The sequence below is a fragment of the Diorhabda sublineata genome, chromosome 4 (assembly GCF_026230105.1).
Source record: "Diorhabda sublineata isolate icDioSubl1.1 chromosome 4, icDioSubl1.1, whole genome shotgun sequence".
Classification (NCBI taxonomy): domain Eukaryota; kingdom Metazoa; phylum Arthropoda; class Insecta; order Coleoptera; family Chrysomelidae; genus Diorhabda; species Diorhabda sublineata.
The window spans coordinates 18631053-18653317 of NC_079477.1; the positions used below are offsets into that span (position 1 = coordinate 18631053).

Here is a 22265-nt window from a genome sequence, read left to right on the forward strand (position 1 = left end):
AATGAATACATCCACACGAAAACAATAACGTTAAAAGAATGGGAAAGGTATTTCCATGAACTCTACGGTGACATAATAACAAGCCAATCCACAGAACAGAAACAAGAAAATATATCTGAGGAAGGAGATGAATGTCTTCTCCAACAACAATTAATATCAAAAGACAAAATTGAAGCAACAATGCGCAAGATGAAAAATAGGAAATCACCAGGGCTGGATAACATTAATAACGAGCTTCTTAAATATGGTGGCAATGAATTAATAAACCAAATGCATGTCATGTTCAACAAGATATACGACCAGAGAAAAGTACCAGAGGAATGGAAAGTAAGCATAACGATCCCCGTCTTTAAAAAAGGGGGATAGAGGGATCAGCCTCCTAAGCACGACTTCAAAATTACTAACAAAAATTATTGCAGAAGAAATCTCAAGTAGCGGCATGAGCGAAGAACAATAGGGATTTAGAAAAAATAGATCAACCATAGACGCTATATTCATCTTAAGACAGATTGCCGAAAAGGCCATAGAGTACAATAAAACCGCGTTTATGTGCTTCATAGATTTAACAAAAGCATTTGACAGAGTGAGATTACATGACGTCATTATCATCTTATTTATAGTAAAATAGTGCTGATACATGTTTACGTTATTTGATACAAAAATAGAATAAATGCTGATACATGTTTATGATATTTGATACAATGGTATTGTTTTAAAAATGTCCTAAGGAATTCTTCGCATGTAACTCCTCCATCCCTAAGAATGAAAAATGACGGAGGTATTTTTCATCCTTTGTTGTCTTTCCTCTTCTAATTCGATGTTTTCTTTCTTCATTTCTTCTATTTTTTGTTTTCTTACAAACTTATATTTATATTTACGAATTATCCAAAATATTATGAAAATTATACAAATTATTATTATTACAGTAAATAGTCCTATCGATACATGACTTTGTGGATTATAAATTTCATGGATTGGTTTTATATTCTTAGCAATGTTATTAATTTCATACAATTTATTAAAATCTATATTAGTTAAATTAGGAGATTTATAAATTTGATTATTCAAAAATTTAAAGTTTAATTTCGGTAATATTATTGATTTCCCTTTTTTAATTTGTACATTAGTTGAGAAAATTTCACTTCCTACTTGAATATTACAATTTTTTGGAATTTTTATAAGTGATGGATACATTAATTTAAAATAGCGGTCTGATACATATTTAGAAATTACATCAGTTTCAAAATTTGGAATCACTAAAAGTTCATTATTTGTTACTTGTTCCAATATTGTTTCTTGAAGATTAATTTCACTAATAGCACAATTTTTACCGAAATGTCCATTTAAAAGTTCAACAGTACAGTTATCTTGTAATTTGAGAGTCTCTTTACAATAGTGTTTTTCTTCTAACTCGGGGCATTCTTCTTTGATGGAAGTAACTTCATTTTGACTTCTGGCCAAGTAAGGTTGAGGAGGGATAAATATTGTATGGTTTTGAATTACGGGGTTACTTGTGAACCAAGAAAGAGATAATATGTCAAAATATTACTAAATTTTGGTATTTGTTCTTCATTATAAATGGTGCTTAAATATTTTATCATTTCTAAAATTTCTTGGCTTGATATAATTGAACTGTGAATTGTATTTAATTTAGAAAACGTTATTGCATTCTCGATATTATCAATTAGTGTAATTAAACTCTGAAATTGTACTTTGAAATGTTATAAAATTATTTAAAGTTATTATTTTCTTTTCAATTGAAATGTGAAATTTCTCTATATTATCAAAAAGTTTCCGTTGATGATCCCATAGAGTCGTAATCGATTTGTTATAATGATCAATCAATTTTTTATGTAGTGATATTTGTAAATTAACTTCGTGAATTATTTGTTTCTGATTTTGTTGTAGGACATTTATAGCGTTATTATAACTTTCTTCATCGTCCGAATCTAAAGTTCCAAAAAGCCATTTATCTATTTTGCCTACAGCATTTATTAGTCCTCTTTTCAATCTTAAATGTGGGCAAATATTTTCTGATTTTTTATCTAAAGTGTTAATCAAAATTTCTGTTCTACTCAATGATTGTTCAACTAAGTTATGGTACGAAATAGGATTTGTTGCGTTCGCTTGAGATAAATTATTTCTTAGGTTATAATATTGTTTTAAATTATTGATTTGTTTATGAATGAATTCTAAATCTATATAATATATGAAAGTATGTTTAGTATGTATAAGATTACTAGTTCCTAAATTGATAGGTAATAATAAGTTATTTACGTTCGAAACTGTTATGTCTTCTGTTTTGGTCGTCTTGTAAAGTAATAGTAACGTTAATACTATTGTCAGCTTCATTATCTGTAACAATTTTTTGTTTTAGTTTTTTGGTTTTCTAATTATATTTTTATGATATGTTCCTTTGTTTGTTTCTAATAATATGCCGGAATCTTTTACAATTTCAGCTTATTTGAATTTAGGTAGTTTCTTGTCTCGAAATTTTGTTTTTATGTAGGCTATGTTTTGATTTTCGTAGGATAGGGGATCATTTCTGTTTTCGTTTCTCTTATTGATTATTTTTTCTTTAATGTTAGCATTTCTCTCTTTAATTTTTTCATATAATAATTTGGAGGTTTCTTTGTGATTTTGTATGTAGTTAGATATTATTAAGCGATCGTCTAATACGAATGTATCAGGTTATTTATATGGCCTTTAATAATTGTGAATTGCGTTACCGAATGAATTGAATTGTTATATGCCAATATCGAGTGTTTTATCAATTGATTGGGAGTCAAATCTTTATTATTTTCTTTTATGCACCTAAAATGTTTGATTAAACTGAAATGAAAACGTTTAACAGGTGAATCAGAATTGCTATTTTTAGACGTGGTATAATGTAACTCAATTTTGTGTAATTTGCAAAAATCTTGTAGGTCATTATTCTTAAGCTCTGAACCACAATCAGCTGTTATTTTATAAGGTAACCCATGATGAGTAACGTAATTTAATTTGTTATCAACAACTGAAGTTCCATTCACACTTGACATTGAATATGCTTGATACATTTTCTCGTTATTGTTGAATATGAAAGATCAAATCAAATTTAATTGAAGGGTCTATATTATATTTATTCATTTAACACAATTCACAATTATTAATAAAGTTTTCTACGTCTTCTGAACTCATAGGTTTGTTTTGATTAATTTATTTATATCTATTTTATTTTTGCACCAATTATAAGTTTCGTGCCAATTATAATTTTCGTTAATTAGTTTTTTATCTTCTTTTGAATAGTTAAAGTTGTGAATTTCATATTGATTTATTTCTGCAGGATAAACTTTAAGAGGTTCATTTAAAATTATACAAATTGTCTTAAACGTTTCATTTGTGTTATACTGATTATAATTTGAATTTTTATATTATTTTCTTTTCCCATTAGTTGAATAAACAAAGTTATGGATTATATTATTAAATTTATTATATATATTCTAATTAATAATAACTTTTTATTATTATAGTTTCTAAAAGTTTACTAATATTTAATTTTTATGTTTTACATATTTTTTATCCATTAATTCTAAATCTTATCTATTCTCATAACATAATAATAAAAAAGAAAGAAAAGTCTTTGTATAAAAATCCATTTTATAATTTCTTGAATTGCGTACCATTTTAATGAATGATAATATCTATTTTTCCAAAATAGTTCTTCAATTAAACTTTCATTTAGTTTAGCATCTAATTTTCTATTGAAATATTTTGAACTTATTTCATTATTATTTTTATCAAATTTTTTGTTAATTGTTCTATAAGTAATCTCAACTTCGTCATTTTAATTATTTATTTCTCTTTTATCAATGATATTACTTTGATTTTGTATATTCAATATATTTGTATTTAATTCAGGTTTTATAACATAACATTCTTTTTCCAATATATCATTATCTATTTTCATAACATCATTTATATCTTTTTCGTCCCTTGTCATATCATTATTTATTTCATTTATTTCTCTGTTTAATTCTATTACATTTTCTTTTACTTCAATTTCATTATTCTTTTCATTATTCATTTGTTCTACCATTATAATATTTTCTTCTGAATTCTTTTCTGTTACATTTAATTTATCTTTTTCTTCTTTATCAAATAATTTACTAAGATCTAGCTCTACTTGTTCATTTATTTCTTTACAATGATTTAATTCTGTTTCTTTGATTTTTATTAATTTTTGAATTTCTGGTGATGAATTATTAGATGTGAAATTTATTTCAATTACTTGTTCACTGGGTTTTGATTCGTTAGATTCTATGAAATTTTCAAAATATGTTAAAGCATCATTAGGAGTAAAATTTATTTCTTCTATGTTTGATTCTTTTTCCGAGGCTCTTTCCGAAAATTTACAATTCGATCATTATCTTCGTCGCGTTCAAATAAATGGTGAAAATCGATTACTTCTTCTTCTTCTTCATTATTTTTGTAATTATTATATAGTTCTTCAGATGTAAAATTCGGTTCATTTCGTGATTTAAAATATTTGTTATTATTTGTATTATTATTATTATAATTATTATTATTATTTATACGTCTACTTGGTCTGTCAGAAAAATTTCTTGATGTCGTTGACATCGGTTCAGGTCTAGGTAAACGATTTACAGGTATTTGGTTCGGGCGGAAAACATTTTTCCTAGGACCAAATACTTGCGCATTCGTTGGGTAATTTTGTCTTCTTTGCGGTATTGGATTTACGTTTATAGGTTGACTAGGGAAATTATTATTGTTTTAATTATTGTTATTATTATTATTATATCTTTCATTATAATAGTTATTATTATTTCTATCATAATTATTATATCTGTCATAATTGTTATTATTAGGTTGTCGGTAGAAAGAATTATAATTATTATGTTGATTATTTCTATTATTTCTTGATGAATTCATTTGAACATTGTTATTATTATTATTATATTTAACTTTAGGTTCGTAAAATTGTCCATAAAGTTTTTCGAAATTTTCAAACTCGTCTACATAAGCCATAGCGTCTTCTAGAGAGTTAGGCTTTTTAAGTACATATTGTTACGTATAACGCCTGAACATCCCGCAATAAAGGTGTTCAAAGCTGTTTTCTCACTGTGATTAATTTGACATCTTTTATCGATTTCTCCTAAGTTTAAATTATTACTGATAATTTGTATAGTCTGACTTTTTAATAATTGCAATCTGTTACCAAAAGCTATCAAATTTTCATTTTTAAATGGTCGTGTTCTCGTTAATTCCTGTAAAATACAATCTAAATCGCGCCTATCTGCAAAACACTGAATCAACGCTTCTTTTAATTTAAACCATGTATTCAACTCAATTCTATTTCCCACCATTAACTCGGCTTTATCTATTAATTTTTCTTGTATGCATTCTAATACGTGATTATTAATGTCTTGATCGTTATAAACCGAATACGTCTCTATTAGATTCTCACATCGATTTATAAATTTATTTAACGTATTTTTGTTTCCGTCGTAAGGTTTAATGTTGTCTAATTTTAATTTGAATAAATCCCAATTTAGGGTTTTTGGATTTGACGTTGCCATTTTTATATATTCTGGATTATCTTTTAAGTTTAGTTCACTGAATGCATTTAATAATTTAACAAAATCGTTCATAAAATAATATGTTTAAAATTATTAAATTATCTCTTCCTTATTCAACTTTTTGATAAGGATGGATAAAAAGGAATAAAAATAATAAGGAGACTTGGCACTTACAGCTTAACTGAAGTCCTGTCCCTCGTTGAATATGTAGGTCTAGTGCTGAGGTATTGGAGTACTTAGCCTGGAGTACTTTATCCCACTTTGCGTAAACTCGCAACCGCACTAATCCTACTGACTGCGCCAATTATAAATTTCGGGTTTCGAAATTTATTTTTAAAAAACTTTATTTTTGAATATTTATATGAATACAATTAATCTCAAGATCGAACAAATTATAAACATTAAATATCATCGAGTTGTTTACAAACATCTTATTTATAGTAAAATAGTGCTGATACACGTTAATTGATACAAAAATAGAATAAATGCTGATACATGTTCATGATATTTGATAGAATGGTATTGTTTTAAAAATGTCCTTCAGGAATTCTTCGCATGTAACTAGCAGAGTGTTTTTATGTACATTCTTTTACATTTCAGTGATGTGCGCGCTCATATTTGAGACATACTGTGTGGTGGTTTGTAAATCTGTTTTTTGTTTTTTGTTAATCGGTCTTTGCTTCGGAGTAGATAATTGTTTTGGCTACAATATGCAAGTGTTTTTTTTTTTTTAATTTGGTTAAATACTTTAGCCACAATATTACCTCGCGCATACGGCATTTTCGGAGAGCTAACATTACACCCTTAATTTCGATTAATGATTAAGCATAAGTAGTTCAAAACAAATAAAAATTATTCATAATCTCCATTCGTCAAACTGTTGGTCGCTTACTTCACTACACTTATTACACCATTTTGTCAATGAAAAAGGTGTCTTTGGAAATAAATCTGTTCATTTTTCTGCAGAGACAAGAAATTACGTAAACAGGGGCTTTAGAGAAAAATGAATTGGTCGGGGTGGACCCAATTGCTGGCCTCCAAGATCACGTGACTTAAATCCTATCGATTTTTTTATATGGGGCTATATGAAGTCCTCAGTGTACGAAACAATCTGAACATGATCTAATAGCTAGAATTCAAGCTACGGCAAAAATCATTTAATCCCATTAAGATTTATTTTCAAAGACACGTTTTTCATTAAAATGGTGTAATAAGTGTATTGAAGTAAGCGACCAACAGTTTGAACAATTGAGATTATGAATACTTTTTATTTGTTTTGAACTACTTATGCTTGATCATTAATCGAAATTAAATGAATAATTATTTAATTTGAAAACTACTTACATGCTTGCAGACTTTTGTTTAGAGGCAAATTTCTACAACACCGTTCATTTTAGCACCATAAAAGATTATTAGTTTTTTAACTAGAAAAATTATCAGGCAATCAGGCAATTTGAAACAAAATTAAAAAAGAATTTTCTTCAGTGGCGTAAAAAATTGGGGGATAAAGGTGACAACTAACCATGACAGCGCGTCACTGGTTGAATTTTTCCAAATTTTTTTATGTCAATATATTACTTTATTAAGGAGCAAATTATTCACCAATTTTGAAAAAAAAATTTAAAGGCACTCTGAATTTATGACAAATTTTTGATTTTGATTTAAAATTTTGAACACCCTATATCTCAGCAACTAGGCCTCGTATGGGTTCGTATTCCTATATGAAAATGGATCATTTATTGAGATCCCTCTGTGGTAGTGCGTTGTCGGTCGAATATAGAAACATCCTGTTCAGGTAAAAGGCAAGTGACCAGTTGAATTTAGCGCCTGTTGAAGTAAAGAAGTTGTTTGGCAAAAGAGAAATAAAGCCCATCTATGTATGTTTTTACTATGTCTCATGAGCTTTAGAGAAGTTGTTGTTCAAGTGACTGGGAAACAGAAAGAGCTGCATCCATCACTTACTAGTTGCCCTCCATTCATCCAGTAGGTATCAAGGGCATTTGTTGGTGGCGTAAGCCCTATGATACTAAGATCCACGAAACTCTGAACTCGTCAGTATAGGCCTGAATATACAGGCCAGACTTGTTTATATTAACTACGTGGTCAACGAGCATACATCACAGCGTTGGAGACAAAACTTTATCCTGGCCTCCATTGTTCGACAACTTCGCTATTTAATTCCACAGACATAGTTCAGTGCCACGTTTCTCGATACCCCGACTAATTACTATAAAAGGAGTATTGTCGAAAGCTCTTTCATTATCAAAGAATGTTGCCAGAGCAACCTTTCCACTGGGTAAGGCACCTTCCACCCTTCTCTTCAAATAGTTTAGAGCCAGGTCAATAGATTTGCCAGGCTGGTAAGCATAGTGTTGAGCATGTAGTAATCTCTCGACCAAGGTGTTCTTATCTAAAGACCGATCCTTGACCTTTTTTATTGTTTTGAGTATAAAACTGATATCGCTAATAGGATGGTCTTCCTCAAGAGACAGCGTGTGACTTTTTAGTGTTTCTTATAAGAGTAATTCCACCAGGGATTCTTGGCATTACAAGGTTTCCGTCTAATTGGACAGCTACCCTGAGAGGCACCAGTAGTCACGTAGCTTTGTAATCCCTATAAAAATTTAAGCTAGATCAAGACCGAAGAAGCGAGATTTTCCTAGTCTTCTTTTTTCTTTGCTAAGCACTATCTGATATAAAATTATAGATTAGAAATATGTAGACATTTTTTGCCTTTGAACCTTGAAAATATATTTCTTGCTCATATTTTATTCCAGTTCCGGATATGCCACAGAATCTTGAAGTTAGAGAATATCTACTCCAGAATGTAAAAGATAAGATATGTTATAACGTTACTGTGCGGTGGAAAAAACCCCATTACGATCCATACTATTACACAGTCATAATAAAATTATGGGATATCAATACAACATTGTCATATAATATAACCGGTGTAAGTATTTCATTTAGATACTAATAAACACCAAAATATCACAACAAAAATTTATTTGAATATATTTTAATATCTTTTGGTCGTTCTCAAAATTTTTCTATTAACTTCGGAACTTCTATCATTTGTTTGTTTATAATTAGGGTTCACACCAGCAATGAAAATTTAGTGGTCCAAAAGGACCACCTAAATTATGATTTAGTGGTCCAAAAATATAACGTGGTAGACAAAAATAAAAAAATTAACATATGCATGCTACACACACTTTTATACATATTTTTACGGCATATATAAATTCTTTTATGCAAAAACAGCACAGTAAATATAAAACATAGGTTTTTTTAAAAATATTTTGGGCGACAAATTTGTCGTCGAAGTGTATTATTTTGGCGACATTTCTTGATGATTTGGCGACAATTGTCGTTATGTCGCCATGCTGGCGTGAACCCTATTTATAATAATTTTTATTGAATTAATTTAACGTAGCATGAACCCAGAAACAGAAATAAACGTAATTACCTATTTGTTTTCCAGAACAGCACATCATTTACGTTATCAGAAATTCAACTAACACCCAATTACGATGTCATAGTTATCGCTTTCTCCACTAGAGGTGCAAGTCCTCCAGCTGTGATTCACAAACAACGATCTGCAAATTTTACTACAGAAGAATATGAAGGAGAAGATATTCCCAGTTCTTCTGAATCAATAGAAGTTATTTTAATTATAGGAAGTTCAATGATTTTGATTTGTTTAGCAGCATTGTTTGGACTGAAGCTATATTTTCCAATACGGCTAAAAAATCATAAAAGAGTTAAGTATATTAAGGCCCATGATAAAATTCGGTAATTCTCGTAATTTTCACAATTTTTAACCAAATAAATGCAGTAGTTTGAGAATTTGAATTTCAAGTTAAAAAATTATTCGAACATAAGTTTGTCTTGATATATGCCTATAACTGTAATAAATTTCCATTATGATATTTTTATCCTAAGTTAATATAAAGGGTTTCACAAAGATTATTTCTTCGCAAATATTGTAGCAAACATTGACTAATATATTTTAAGCATTTCCTTTGTCATGTATACTTATTTATCAAATTCATTTTTTATCAACAATAGAAGTATAGGAGGCCATTGTACAAATAAATTGTCGAAAAAGAAATTAAACATTAGGATATTTACACAATAAATAATACATATTTTTTACAATGATACAAAAGAATCTGTACCGCGTAAGTAAGACAAAAAATAATTTTTGTTCAATTAGTATCAAATATTCTACGAGAGATCATTGAGTTTTGATTATTGGTTGTAAAAGAAAATTTTTTGTTTTATGGATGGCCTATTATCCTCTGCATGGTTGGGCTTGGGATGTTTTCTTGGCTCGCTGAAGCCATGCATTGCTAGGTGAGAGTTAGAGTAGACAAAAAGACGGGTACAGAATCCAGCTAGAAACTGAAGTTAAATTAATAGTAACTTGAACTAAATGCTGGATGTGGTAGGAGTGCAATACCACCAAGTTCTTCAATCTTAGTTGACGTAACTTTCGCAGTATGTGCTTTAGCATTGTATTGTAATAGAACCCGCTTTCTGTTAAGTAAACCTGGATATATATATAGCTCGACCATCTAGAATGATTTTGAAGTTCGATGGAAAGGCAAAACTGTGTTTTAAATTATTAAAATTTAAAACAGTAGAAGTGTGTGTATATTTTAATAATATATGATACGAAGTAAGGTGTGCCTAGCACATCGGCTAGGTAGAAATGACTAATGATTCGCAATTTAACAGATCGACAAAATTGTCGATCAAGGGCACATCCTTCCAAGTAGATATAATTGTATCTTCGTCGCGGTAGCAATCAGGAATATTGGAATATTTATCCAGCATCATCAACTATACGCTTAACAGTTGATTACTAGTTGGAGATTGATAAGCTAGAGAAGAAAGTTATTTTTCATTGTTTTATATTTTTTAGAAAACAGAAGAGAAATCTTCAATACACAATGATTTAACTGCAAACAAAATTAAACAAATGAAAATGGATAAATGGGAAATAGATACACAGAAGCTTGTGATTAAAGAGATTTTGGGTGCCGGTGCTTTTGGAGTGGTACGTAAAGGCTTGTACTATCGAAAAAAGAAAGAAGAAATCGCTGTTGCCATTAAAATGTTGAGAGGTAATATATTCTAGTGAAAAACTAACATATCTAAAATAACAAGGATCAACAATGATAAATGATTTAACTTTTATATTACTCTTTATTATGATTGACAATCTTTCTTTTAGAATAAAACAATTTCTTTGAATCCATAAATAGGCAAACTGTTGTTGTAAGGAATCGAGAGGATCAGTGACGCAAGCAACAGTGCAATTAAACCGAGATTACATATCGCTGTTCCGGTAAAACAAAGGCGTAACTGTTAAAATTGAAATTTTACAGGAAAGACAAAAGTTTCCAAACTATTTCTTAAATTGTGCAACTATCAATCAACTAATATATGTTTTTCAATTAACTGTTTATTTATAACTTTAAATTAGTATCATGTTTCAGAAGCCTTATTTAAAAAAAAACAGTTTAAGCCAATTGAGTATTTTTTGTAATTGCGTCTTTATTTCTTTAGACTAAAAATTACCAAAAGGCAATCATGACCAAACATATGGTGGGTTGTCAAATCTCTAAATTAAAAATCAACTTAATAATGTTCAAAGAAATGCATTTCAATGCATACAATTTAGAGATAAAAGTGATAGTAAAAATAAAACAAACTTAATTATTATAAGAAATATATTCTATAGAAAAAGTAAAGTAGGTACAAACGTTATAAAAAATATTTAAGTCGGGATAAAAATCAAACACAAATGTGATCATAAAAATATTTATAAAATTGACGGATTATGTTACTTTCAACTAGACTTTTGAGATCCTTTTTCTTAATATCAGCTATTTCAATTTTATGCTTACAAGCAGGTCCTAAAATTACATCTTCAAATTTTTTGGTTTCTATAAAACGTCTTTTTTGTTTGAATATCTATGGAATTCTGGTTGTTCGTAACTAATTTTGTATGTTACCAAGTCGTTTTCCTTTTCATTGTAGTAACCTTACTTCGCTAATTTTAAATTCGTCCCCATTTGTATTTTTTGCTAAAGTTTTTTTGACATTTCTGATAAATGGTCAGGAACGTGGATAGGCCCAGGTCTTTTTCCTCTTAAACATCTTTCAATGATACTGTGAACTGAACTTTGTTTTGTGTATGACCTCTTACCAAAAATTTGTGCGTTATTTAATTTATTTCCTGCTGCATACATACCAACGAGGTACCTGGAGAGATATAATATTTAACTAATATAAAATTATATTTTATTAGTACTCACCTATTTTTTTGTTGTCTCCCACAATTGTCAGATTAGAATACCCCATCGATACCCGGGTAATGTTTGCAGAAATAGCAGGAAGTATAATCTTTTTCTATTTTTAAAATCGAAAAAAGAAAAAAAAGGTAAAGAGAATTTTTCAAAAGTAATGATCACTGCGACTAATAACAATTCAGAGACTTGTAGAAAAAGCCATCCATTGGAATTGATAGAACTACCTCATAAAAAGATACCCCAAAATTGAAATATTTTTATTTACGTAAGTTTTGGGGAAAAAAGTTAAACATAATTAAGACACACAAAGGTTATTAAATAAAATTTGACGCAAAATGCACTTAAGTCAAAGCCAAAACCTAAAATTCTGTAAAATATTGACACAAAATACTTTTATGATACTAAAACCTAGAAAGTTGGAGAAATATTAGCACAATGTACACTTACGTTGTTTTTCCACAGAAGGTATACACTTACAACTTCACAGAAACCCACACAAACTACACTTGCGTCTTTGTAGCACTACATGTTCCTCTGAAAAGAATGTGTTTTTAAGTACTTTTCTTCAATAAAGTTAAATTTGAAAAAAATTACATGTCCTTGTTTCTTGGAACGGCGATATCATTTATAGATAGTCGTTGAGAATACTTCTAGATTCCCGAATAGAAATAAAACTATATTTGAGCATTCTCAGCTTTTTTAAAATAATAAATTGAAAAATAGATTGATAATTATTCAACCGTATAAATATATATTTCAATAAATTTAACATGAAAGATTTCTTGAATCTAGAATAATCCATTTTAAGCCAATGGGACCAGCCAATATATTGTTTCATTACAAGTTTAACGTGTTTATATTCCAGACAGAGTTATGCTACATTATGATATTACGTATAAAAAAAAACAAATAAAAATCATAAAAATCGTTAGGAGAAAATCACGAAACGATATGAGAAAGAAGAGGAAGGGGAAAGAAGATTCATTCAAATCAACAACTAGAGGGAATATTTTTGGAAGTACTATTTGTTAGTTTTGAATTTACGTCTTGGAGCCCACTGTTCACCAACATTCACAATTACACTGTTTGATGTGCGCTTCGATACCGAAAAACTGAGTATTACTTTGACGTTATCCACAATACCGATAACTTGAAGCTGAAATTTGATTAGATCTTCCAAATTCATCCATAAATTTCTAAATCAATTGTTTTTCATTATCCAAAATATTACAATTACTCTTAGTACATGTACATACTTGTTCAAGTCTTTTTTATAATAGGAAAAATCATTCATGGATTGTTGTAATAGATAATTATCGACGAAAAATATATGTAGACATAAAAATATTTTTCTCTCTTCTGTAAATAAAGACCCTTCGTACATGAGGCTTCCTTTAACTAACTTTGAACAAAATATAAAAAATTATACTTGCTATAAGGAAGCTAAGAATCTGGCTCAGATTGTGCTGTTGAACTAAAAAAAACCTTCTATAATGGTTGTTAAAAATATGAGATCACTAATAACTTCATAAAAAGAGATATTGATTGAGTAATACGAGCGTTGCTACTTAGTTATGAGATAGACTAATAAAAACAAATATTTATAGTTGAATAAGACTTTTTTGTTTTTCAAAATATTCTATATTAAGATCAGTACCCTTTTGCAAGCGTTTTTGATCGGTTATCAAATTATGCGGTATCCAACGCGAAAAGAACTTTTTAATAGCCAAATGTTCGTGCAAACTCGAATGTATGCAAGTGGAACTAATGCCAAAGGATACCTCAATTTCACATAACGATCTAGTAATATCAGTTCACGTACAGCATCTATGTTTTGTGGCACAATAGCCGATTTTGGACGACCTTCACAAAATTCATCCTGTAGCGAAGCACGTCTACGAATGAATTCGGAAAACCAGCGGAACGCGGTGGCTCGATATGGTGCCTCATCATCAATAGTCAAAGCGAGATGATCGGCACACCGCTGTTGGTTTAATCCACGTCAAAAGTCATAGAACATCATGGCACGAAAATGTTCGCGGTTTAATTCCATTTTATTACCAAGATGAATGTTTTAAGTATCTGTAAACAACTCAAATAGCAGTCGTATGACACATTCTGAATACGTTCACAACATTAAAATTTTGAAACTTCATGACGGCTGTGTCAAATTTGAAATAATCAGATCAGTATTGCTATATTTCAAAACTCTCGTAGAACCCTCGTAGAATGCACATACACATCTAAACTTTGTGTGTAGGGGCGTTGTCCTGCAAAAACAAAACTCCTTTGGATAGCTTTCCACGTCTCTTCTCTTTAATTTTCTCCTGTAGAGTGGTCAGTAATGTCGAATAGTAATCTCCAATTATTGTTCTACCCTTATCCAAAAAATCAATCATGATTACTCCATGGCAATCCCAAAAACTGAAGCAAGAACTTTTCCAGCAGATTTTTGGACACGAAACTTCTTAGGTCTTGGAGAACCAGAGTGTCGCCATTCCATCGATTGTTGCTTTGCTTCTGGATCGTAGAAATGTCTCATCTATAGTAACAATTCGGTTTAAGAAGTCTACATCGTTTTCAATTCAAGCACAGATCGAACGCGATGTTTCTACCCTTGTACGCTTTTGGTCAACATCAAACATTTGGAGATACATTTTGCAGCAATTTTTTTCATATCCAAATTGACGTGAACTATATGATGAACGCATTCGTATGAAATATGCAGTGCTTCAGATATCCTTTTTAGCCCAGTTCGACGGTCTGATAAAATCATGTCTTGAACTGCATCGATATTTTCGGGGACTGACACAGAACCTGGCCTTCCCGATCGGTTATCATCTTCAATGGCAAATTTACCTCTTTTGAAGCTTGCATCCCAATTTTTCACGGTCGCATACGAAGGACATTGATCACCAAGGGTGTTAAGTATATCTTCATAAATCTGCTTACCTCTTAACCCTTTTAAATACAGGTACTTTATAATTGCTCGATACTCCAATTTTTCGATTTACACAATTTCGGTGTACATATTTTTTCTTTTAATTTATTGCGTAACTCTAATTTACTTTTTTGACGTGGAACTTTACACTGACACTTCTAATAAGTTATTGTTCGTTGCTATGGTAACTAGGGCTGGGCAATTATCAAAAAAATATAATTGATTATATAAAATAATCAAAAATAATTTATCGAAAATAATTGATCAATCGAAAATAATCGATCAATCCAAAATAATCGAAAATAATCAATTTTCGATTATTCGAAAATTGGAAATAAAGCTTCAAAAGAACGATTTTGGTTTGATTCCTACAAAAAACAAGATAAAGAGCGAGTATACCATTAAGAACATACAGAAGACATTATGGTTTGATTCCCAATAAAAACAAACCAAATAATGAACCTACAGAAGATATTTGGAAGTAAAATTCTGATATTGAATTATGTTGAAATAATTATTCAGAAAATAAATTTTTCAATCGTTAAATTGATTACTATATTATTTGATTATTTTAACGATTGTACGAAAAATAGTGTGTATGCCACAGCCGCGAAACTTTTTAACGACCTCAAGATTATCTTGCCTCGGCTGCAAGCGGTCTCGGCGATAACTATTCTTTCGGTACGTTAAAAAGGTATTTCGTGGCCTAAGCATACAAATAACTATTTCAGTCTTTTACTTTGTAATACTGTGTACCAATACCATTATACATTTTTGAGAATGAAAATAGGCAAAAAACATTGTATTTTATAAAACTAAATTCTCACAGGATGTTGTCCACAAGCTCCCCCTTACACAACAATATCTTTTGAATATTAATAATTAAAAGTGATAATTTGTCACTAGCTCTTATTGGGCTTGTTTCAAAGTAAACTCTTTAGTCTTAGATTTAGACTTGCAACTAAAAGCAAAACAAAAAATTATTATCTTGAAAGATGTTTATTATAAATTTTTAGGAATGTTAAGAAACGTCTCATTCATAGTTAAAAAAACAAGCTGGTCAATATAATCTCCAGTTAGTGACGCTCTTAGGTCAGTTACTATTTAGCCTCCTTTGCTAAATACTCGCTCAGATGGAACACTGGAAGCTTGAATACAGAGAAACTTTTTTGCACATTGTGAAAGAAAAGGAAATACATGTGCGTAATATTTCCACCATATCAGTGGATCTTCTTCAACATCCATGACTGGTATATTCATATATTTATATATATATATATATATATATATATATATATATATATATATATATATATATATATATATATATATAGTTCATTTTTAATTTTCACATTTAAACTCACAGCATTACTTCCTTCAACAGTTTTCATAGATTTAAAAATTGATGAAAGTCCGCTTTTCTTTTTTCCTGATGACGCAGCTCTATTCTCAGAAACTGGAATTATTTCTAATTCGCTACTAAGTTGTAATATTATTTCTTCAATTATCTGGTTTTCTGCAGAACTAAAAAAGGATCCTTTAAAACGTGGGTCCATGAAGGTGGCAGTCTGCAATAGTTTATGAGTTTTCTCGTTGCTTTCATATCTGTTTTTAAGTGTGTTTAAAATTAATGAAGCTATTTCCCTTTTTAGTTTTACAATTTCTTCATCAATTTCAGTTTCATCGTATTCATCTACCAATGTTTTACCTAATTCCAAAGAAGTAGGTAGAATGGTAGATCCCGTTACATAATTTTCTCCAGAGTTTCTGAAATGTTTTGAATTGGAGTTAGAATTCCAGGATAACATTCAGGAGTTTCAAATCGTCAGTGTTTAGTATCAGCTTTTTGTAATGTCCATTATTATAGGTTTGTAAAAAATTTAAGAGATTTACTTCTTGTTGAACAATTGTCTTGATTAAATTTAAAAGAGAAAAGTTTTAGAAAAGGAAGGAATTTTTGTTTCCTTAGTGTTGTATTTTTTCTGAATTATTTTTAAGTCTCTAACAGTCTAACAAATATTCTGAATTTTTTTAATTTTACCTAGGACGATATAGGACCTGTTTGCAATGGAAGTCCAGCAATCAGGTGGTACAAGATATAAATTTGGCTTCAATTAACTCGGCGCGTTTCATTGTACAAATTAGGAATTAACTTTCGTGACAATGTGTTTCTGCTGGGTAATTTATAGCTTCCACGTAAAACTTGTACAAATTGTTTGAAACCGTCTTTTTCTACTATATTATATTATCATTTCTGTACCTACGAAAAAAGCCAAAGCCATGTCGGCTTTGGTTTGTAACTTTTTTGTCATCGTAAAGCTTTTTATGGACATTTTGGAAGTTGAAGTGACTTGTATTAATGGAGGTATCTGTTATGAAGAAGAAGTCGATTCTGTCGATACTACTGAGATTTAAGCATTTATTAGTGATTTTATTTTATACCGGTTTATACCTGATTTATTATCCAAAATTAGTTAGAGTAGCTCGTATATCAAATAATATAGCTATTTCGTTTATATGCAGAATTATTTGTTGGCCCCAATTTTGTCTTCTCCTTATGTAGATGGTTCAAACATCTCCTTTTTAATGTAAGTGTTCTTTGTTTTTATGCTCAACAATTATTTTTTAATTTTACCTCAGTTAGAAATAATTTATTGACCGAAAAAATTAAAATTATCCCTTATTTTTGTTTTCCTTCCCCTGAGTGATTTTGCTCAAAATCAATGTGAACTGACCATTTGTGCAAAATTTCCAATGGATTGTTCAACTAACTGCAAAAGTGTCGGTTTCGGTTGTCGGTCAACACTTTTTTGGCCTAGCTTGCATTCGGTAAATGCTTAGAGCGTAACGAGCGATGAGGAACTTAGTTCCAAAAAACGCACTATATCCTTGTACCATTAATACAATAATAAGATCAGTAGTTTGTACTATGAAATAATATTTACCTTGATTCATCATCGCTTATTTCAGTATTCGCAGATTTATCTGTTCGATGAATATTTTGCATCTCAGATTAAAGAAGTGAATGCTTTGCCTTCAAGTGATTCCTTAAATTGGTAGTGTTGCCGAATGACTTAATGTTTTTTTTTTTCACATTTTCTACAAACTGAGGTGTCTCCAGTTCCAGATTTATTGAAGTAATGCCAAAGTAAGCTTCTTCCTCTATTTTCTTTCATATTCCCAAAAAAAGCATAAATCAGACAAAAAATGCTGCATCTGCACCTCATTCACATTATTTTTATTACCGACTGCAAGAATAAACTTTGAACTTGCCGCCCTCAAAAAATTTGACAGCACTATAATATACAGAGTTCGGCAAAAGTCCGGTCCCGAACTCTGTATACTGTATAATACGGGACTGTATAATCAAAGATTATAGTAAATGTAATTAACTTGTTAAAAAAATAGGTGACTTACACAAATTTTACGTAAAACTCTTTTTATAAATGATCATCTGTAACAAAAACTAGAAAATAATTGGCACACAAACCTGGATCCTCTTCAATGGAATTAGTAATAATCATAATCATAAAAATTAGCAATAGTCATAATCATAATAACAAATTATTAATTTGGTTATGCTTAGAAACTTACCTTAATTTTTTCTTTCCACACTTTAAACAATCAATCGGAAAGCACAGTGATAGGATAGGTCGAATTAAAAAAACAAACGCTATGTGAAATATCAAAACTCTTTTATGATGTACACTGCCAAAAGTGCCAAAGCGTCATATCACAACGGTTCTAATAAAGCAAATGATCTAATATTTTCTGTCCTGCGATCCAAAAAAAAATGCAGCAGCAAAACTATGCGGCACTACGCCGCAAAGATTTCAATTATCGCCGACACCTATAAATAAAATAAAAAACTTAGAAAGACGCGGGCCGTTGGACACTATCTAATATCAAAGAAAATAATGATATTTTCTATATTTTTTTAAGGTAAATACCATTTGTAAAGAGCTTTTTAAGAATAATTTTTGTACCTAGTTAACTAAATAAGTTTAAATGTTATATACCTAATTATCAATATGTAGGTATTTGATTGATTAAAGCGATTAATTAAAAGAGAGTGTGCTCTTACTCAATTTTATGTAATTGATTAATATAATCAATAATTGTGATCCATTTAATACAATGTGTGCCAAAGAGATCGAAAATTCAAAACAAATATTACTTGATTATGGCAGCTATAAAGTTGAAAAATAACATTGTGATTTGATTCCCACCAAAATAAAACTAAATAGAAATATTTCTTATTATTCATATCTCAGAAAGAGGATTTTATTCTTAATAGGTAAATTTTGGATCCAGTATACCTACAGAACAGAATTGAGTGTTGAGTTACAGGTTACAGGACCACAAAAAAGTACAAAAGTGTGAAAATTATGAAAAAAAATCAATCTTCAATAAATTGGTTAATATCCATTAATCGAGTATTTTCGATTAACCGATTATTTCCGAATATTCGATTTTTTCGATAATCGATATTTTTACATTTTCCGATTATTTGATTATTTTCGATTAATCGATTATCGATTATTTTTAAAAATATATATCGATTAATCGATCACTCAATTAATCGATTATTTTGCACACCCCTAATGGTAACGCAATATTTTATTTATGCATCTGGTCTAGACTAGTTAGATATCAATACATACTCGTATGTTAACAAACTTAATTGTATATTTTTTTTTTAAAAAGCGGGAGTAACTCCCTGTTAGATGAGGTATGTTGCATTCAAGAAAAACATTTTTTATCCTTGGCTGGTCTGCCTTATGAACTTAGTTTTTCTCAATGTAATTGAAATGATAATACTATAACGTCTCCAGATTGCAGTTGTTTTTTGGGAAATTTAATTGGCTTTAATTTTGTTCTCCACTCTGCTACCGGAAGATTTGAATATTACAAAACTATGTTTCTTCAGTAATTTCATGAAGACTAGAAATCGCTTTTTTCCTTATGCGCAGCTATAAAATTTGCTCTTGATGTTGTTTTGGTCCTTTCTTTGAAGCACCCATTTTGCAATAACATTACGCGTACCTACTCAATTTGTTATAAGTACACCATGGATCCGTATTCATGTGAGATGTTTACGCTATTTACTATCTTAAAATAGATTGTTATGAAAATGATACCATTGTCCGAATAAGCGATATTTTTTTGTGAATTACTTGAAATATTTTTGTTTTTAGAAAATCCAACTTCAGAAGAAATCGAACAGTTCCATCATGAGATTCAGTTAATGAAGTCGGTTCCTGATCATCCTCATTTGGTTTCATTAGTTGGTTGTGTTACACAAGACCAGCTCTTACTAGTTGTCGAATATTGTGCAAAAGGAGATCTGCAAAGTTACTTACGGGTGGCATCGGATAAGATTTTGAAAGCGTAAGTACACTTTGTTAATTGTAAGCTAGGAATATGAGCTTTAATTAATAAGTAATTATACCCAATAGAGCGTTGGCTTTTGTAAATTATTATGAATTACATTTTTGAGAGAGGCACAGTTAATATTAATAGGTGTATGTACTCCCCTCCCCTCGCCAAACACCTTTCCATACGTTTTTTCTATTGATCGGAAGCAGTGCTGGAAGTCTTCTTTGGTGAGTGCCTTTAGGAGATCAGTCGTTTTTTGCTTTACCGCTTGCAGACTCAAATCGGGTCCCGCAGATCTTTTTCTAACTTTTCTAACCTTTCAAGGAAATCTGAGCAGACCCGTTGACGCAAGAGCTTTTGGTCAGGAGTCAGATTTTTGTTTCCAACTTCGCACAAACTTCACCCAACCGTTTCTTTATCGGCGTTTATAGCCTAAGCAAACATCCAGACGCTCATTCGACGATCTGCACGCACAATTTGGTTGATTTCGGTCACTGTTTCCGGAGTTGAAACAGTCACAGGTCGACCTGGGCCCTGGTCATCTTCAGTGCTCTCTCGGCTCTCAGTAAAGCGCTTACACCACTCAAAAACACGCGAACGAGAATTGTCCCCATAGGCCTCTTGCAACAATCTATAGCACTCAGTCGGAGTTTTTTTCAATTTAACAAGAAATTTGAGATTGTTACGTTGCTCCTGTTTTTCGTTACACATGGTTTTCGGCACGAGAAAAAAACGCGTTCGTTTCAAACCGCTAACCGCTACTGTATAAATACTATAATAGTGACGGAAACATATTTTTGGACGTGTTATAGACAAGATATCTAGATACTCAACGCACTACTTGTTTTTTACCCCTCCCGTCTAAGGCACCCTCTAGGTGCACAGTATTGTTATTTAATAGCCAGACCTCGTACACTCTGTACAGTAGGACGTTTCCTATGTAGTTTCTGCTTGAATGGTGAATTTTCCTCCACCGTATTTTATCCCTGGTTATATTTCATTTTCTCTATAGGATTTTTCGATCTATCTTTGATGTGAGATTTCCTCTTCTAATGGTGGAATTTATTTACTTCTATGCCCATGTTGAATTACTTATTTACATTCCCTTTAATTGATATTTCTGTGAAACATTTTGTTATAAATTCTCTTTTGTCTATTATCATATCTCATTTTTGTTTTTCATAAATATTATCTCCAGCCCAGCTTTACCTTGTGTAAGTAAGTACTCCATTTCTTTATTTAAAAAACTTCTTTTTCTTTCCTCCTCTCCTATCCTGTATTATGTTTAATACGACCACAATAAGAGTCAATAACGTTTGGTTTTTTCAAAATGGAGGAACATTTTTGGCATAAATAAATCAGATGTAAGATTAGATAATATAAGATAATTTAGATAAGATAATTTGTACTCGAGGCTTTTATGATCTCTTTATGAACGGTTTTCCCTACAACTCATGTGTTTGTGTCATTTTCAGTGTCGTATAAATATCGAAAATAATAATTATTGTAATCAGTTGTTAAATTATAATTAAACTAAATAGTGAAAGAACATAAAAATCCTGATATTTCTAAAATAAAAATAAAGTATGATAATAAATATGATTTATTGGTTCAATTGATTTTAATTATCAATAATTTCACTACTGAAAGAAATATTGGCAACTTAATGGGCTACATCGATGATGCTTTGATTGTCACCCGTGGATTCTTTTGCGACATTCTATTACAAATCACTCAGATGGCACCTAAAGTAATAGAATAATAGAAAGAATACTGAAATCTACAAGTGGGATGTGAACTGCAACTTAACTTAAATGATGCTGTTGCAGTACAGCAAGGAGTCAAAATATCTATCCACATGATGTGGATATTCGAGGTCATCTTTAAACTCAGACTTTCTCAAACTTGAATTTATCTGATCTGGGAGGAAAGGACTATAAAAGCAATGGCTATAGTAGCGCTACAAAAACTTGTAGATCTGGAGATGGTTTCTTCCAGCAGTTTTAACTACTTGACAGAAAATTTCACGTCAAACTTTTCATC

The 22265-nt window shown here is 30.4% G+C and overlaps 1 protein-coding gene across 3 annotated transcripts in view; it reads left to right on the forward strand.

Annotated features, from left to right (window-relative positions):
* LOC130442518 (tyrosine-protein kinase receptor torso) overlaps positions 1–22265 on the forward strand; it is a 65079-nt gene that overhangs the window by 36522 nt on the left and 6292 nt on the right. For all 3 annotated transcript variants that reach the window (XR_008909781.1, XR_008909780.1, XM_056776684.1), the window contains exons 7-10: positions 8357–8532; positions 9064–9342; positions 10510–10711; positions 20042–20234. Coding sequence is in view for 1 of the 3 variants with exons in the window: in XM_056776684.1 (XP_056632662.1) it covers positions 8357–8532; positions 9064–9342; positions 10510–10711; positions 20042–20234 (850 nt within the window). In the remaining 2 variants the exon portion in view is untranslated. The remainder of the gene's footprint in view (positions 1–8356; positions 8533–9063; positions 9343–10509; positions 10712–20041; positions 20235–22265) is intronic.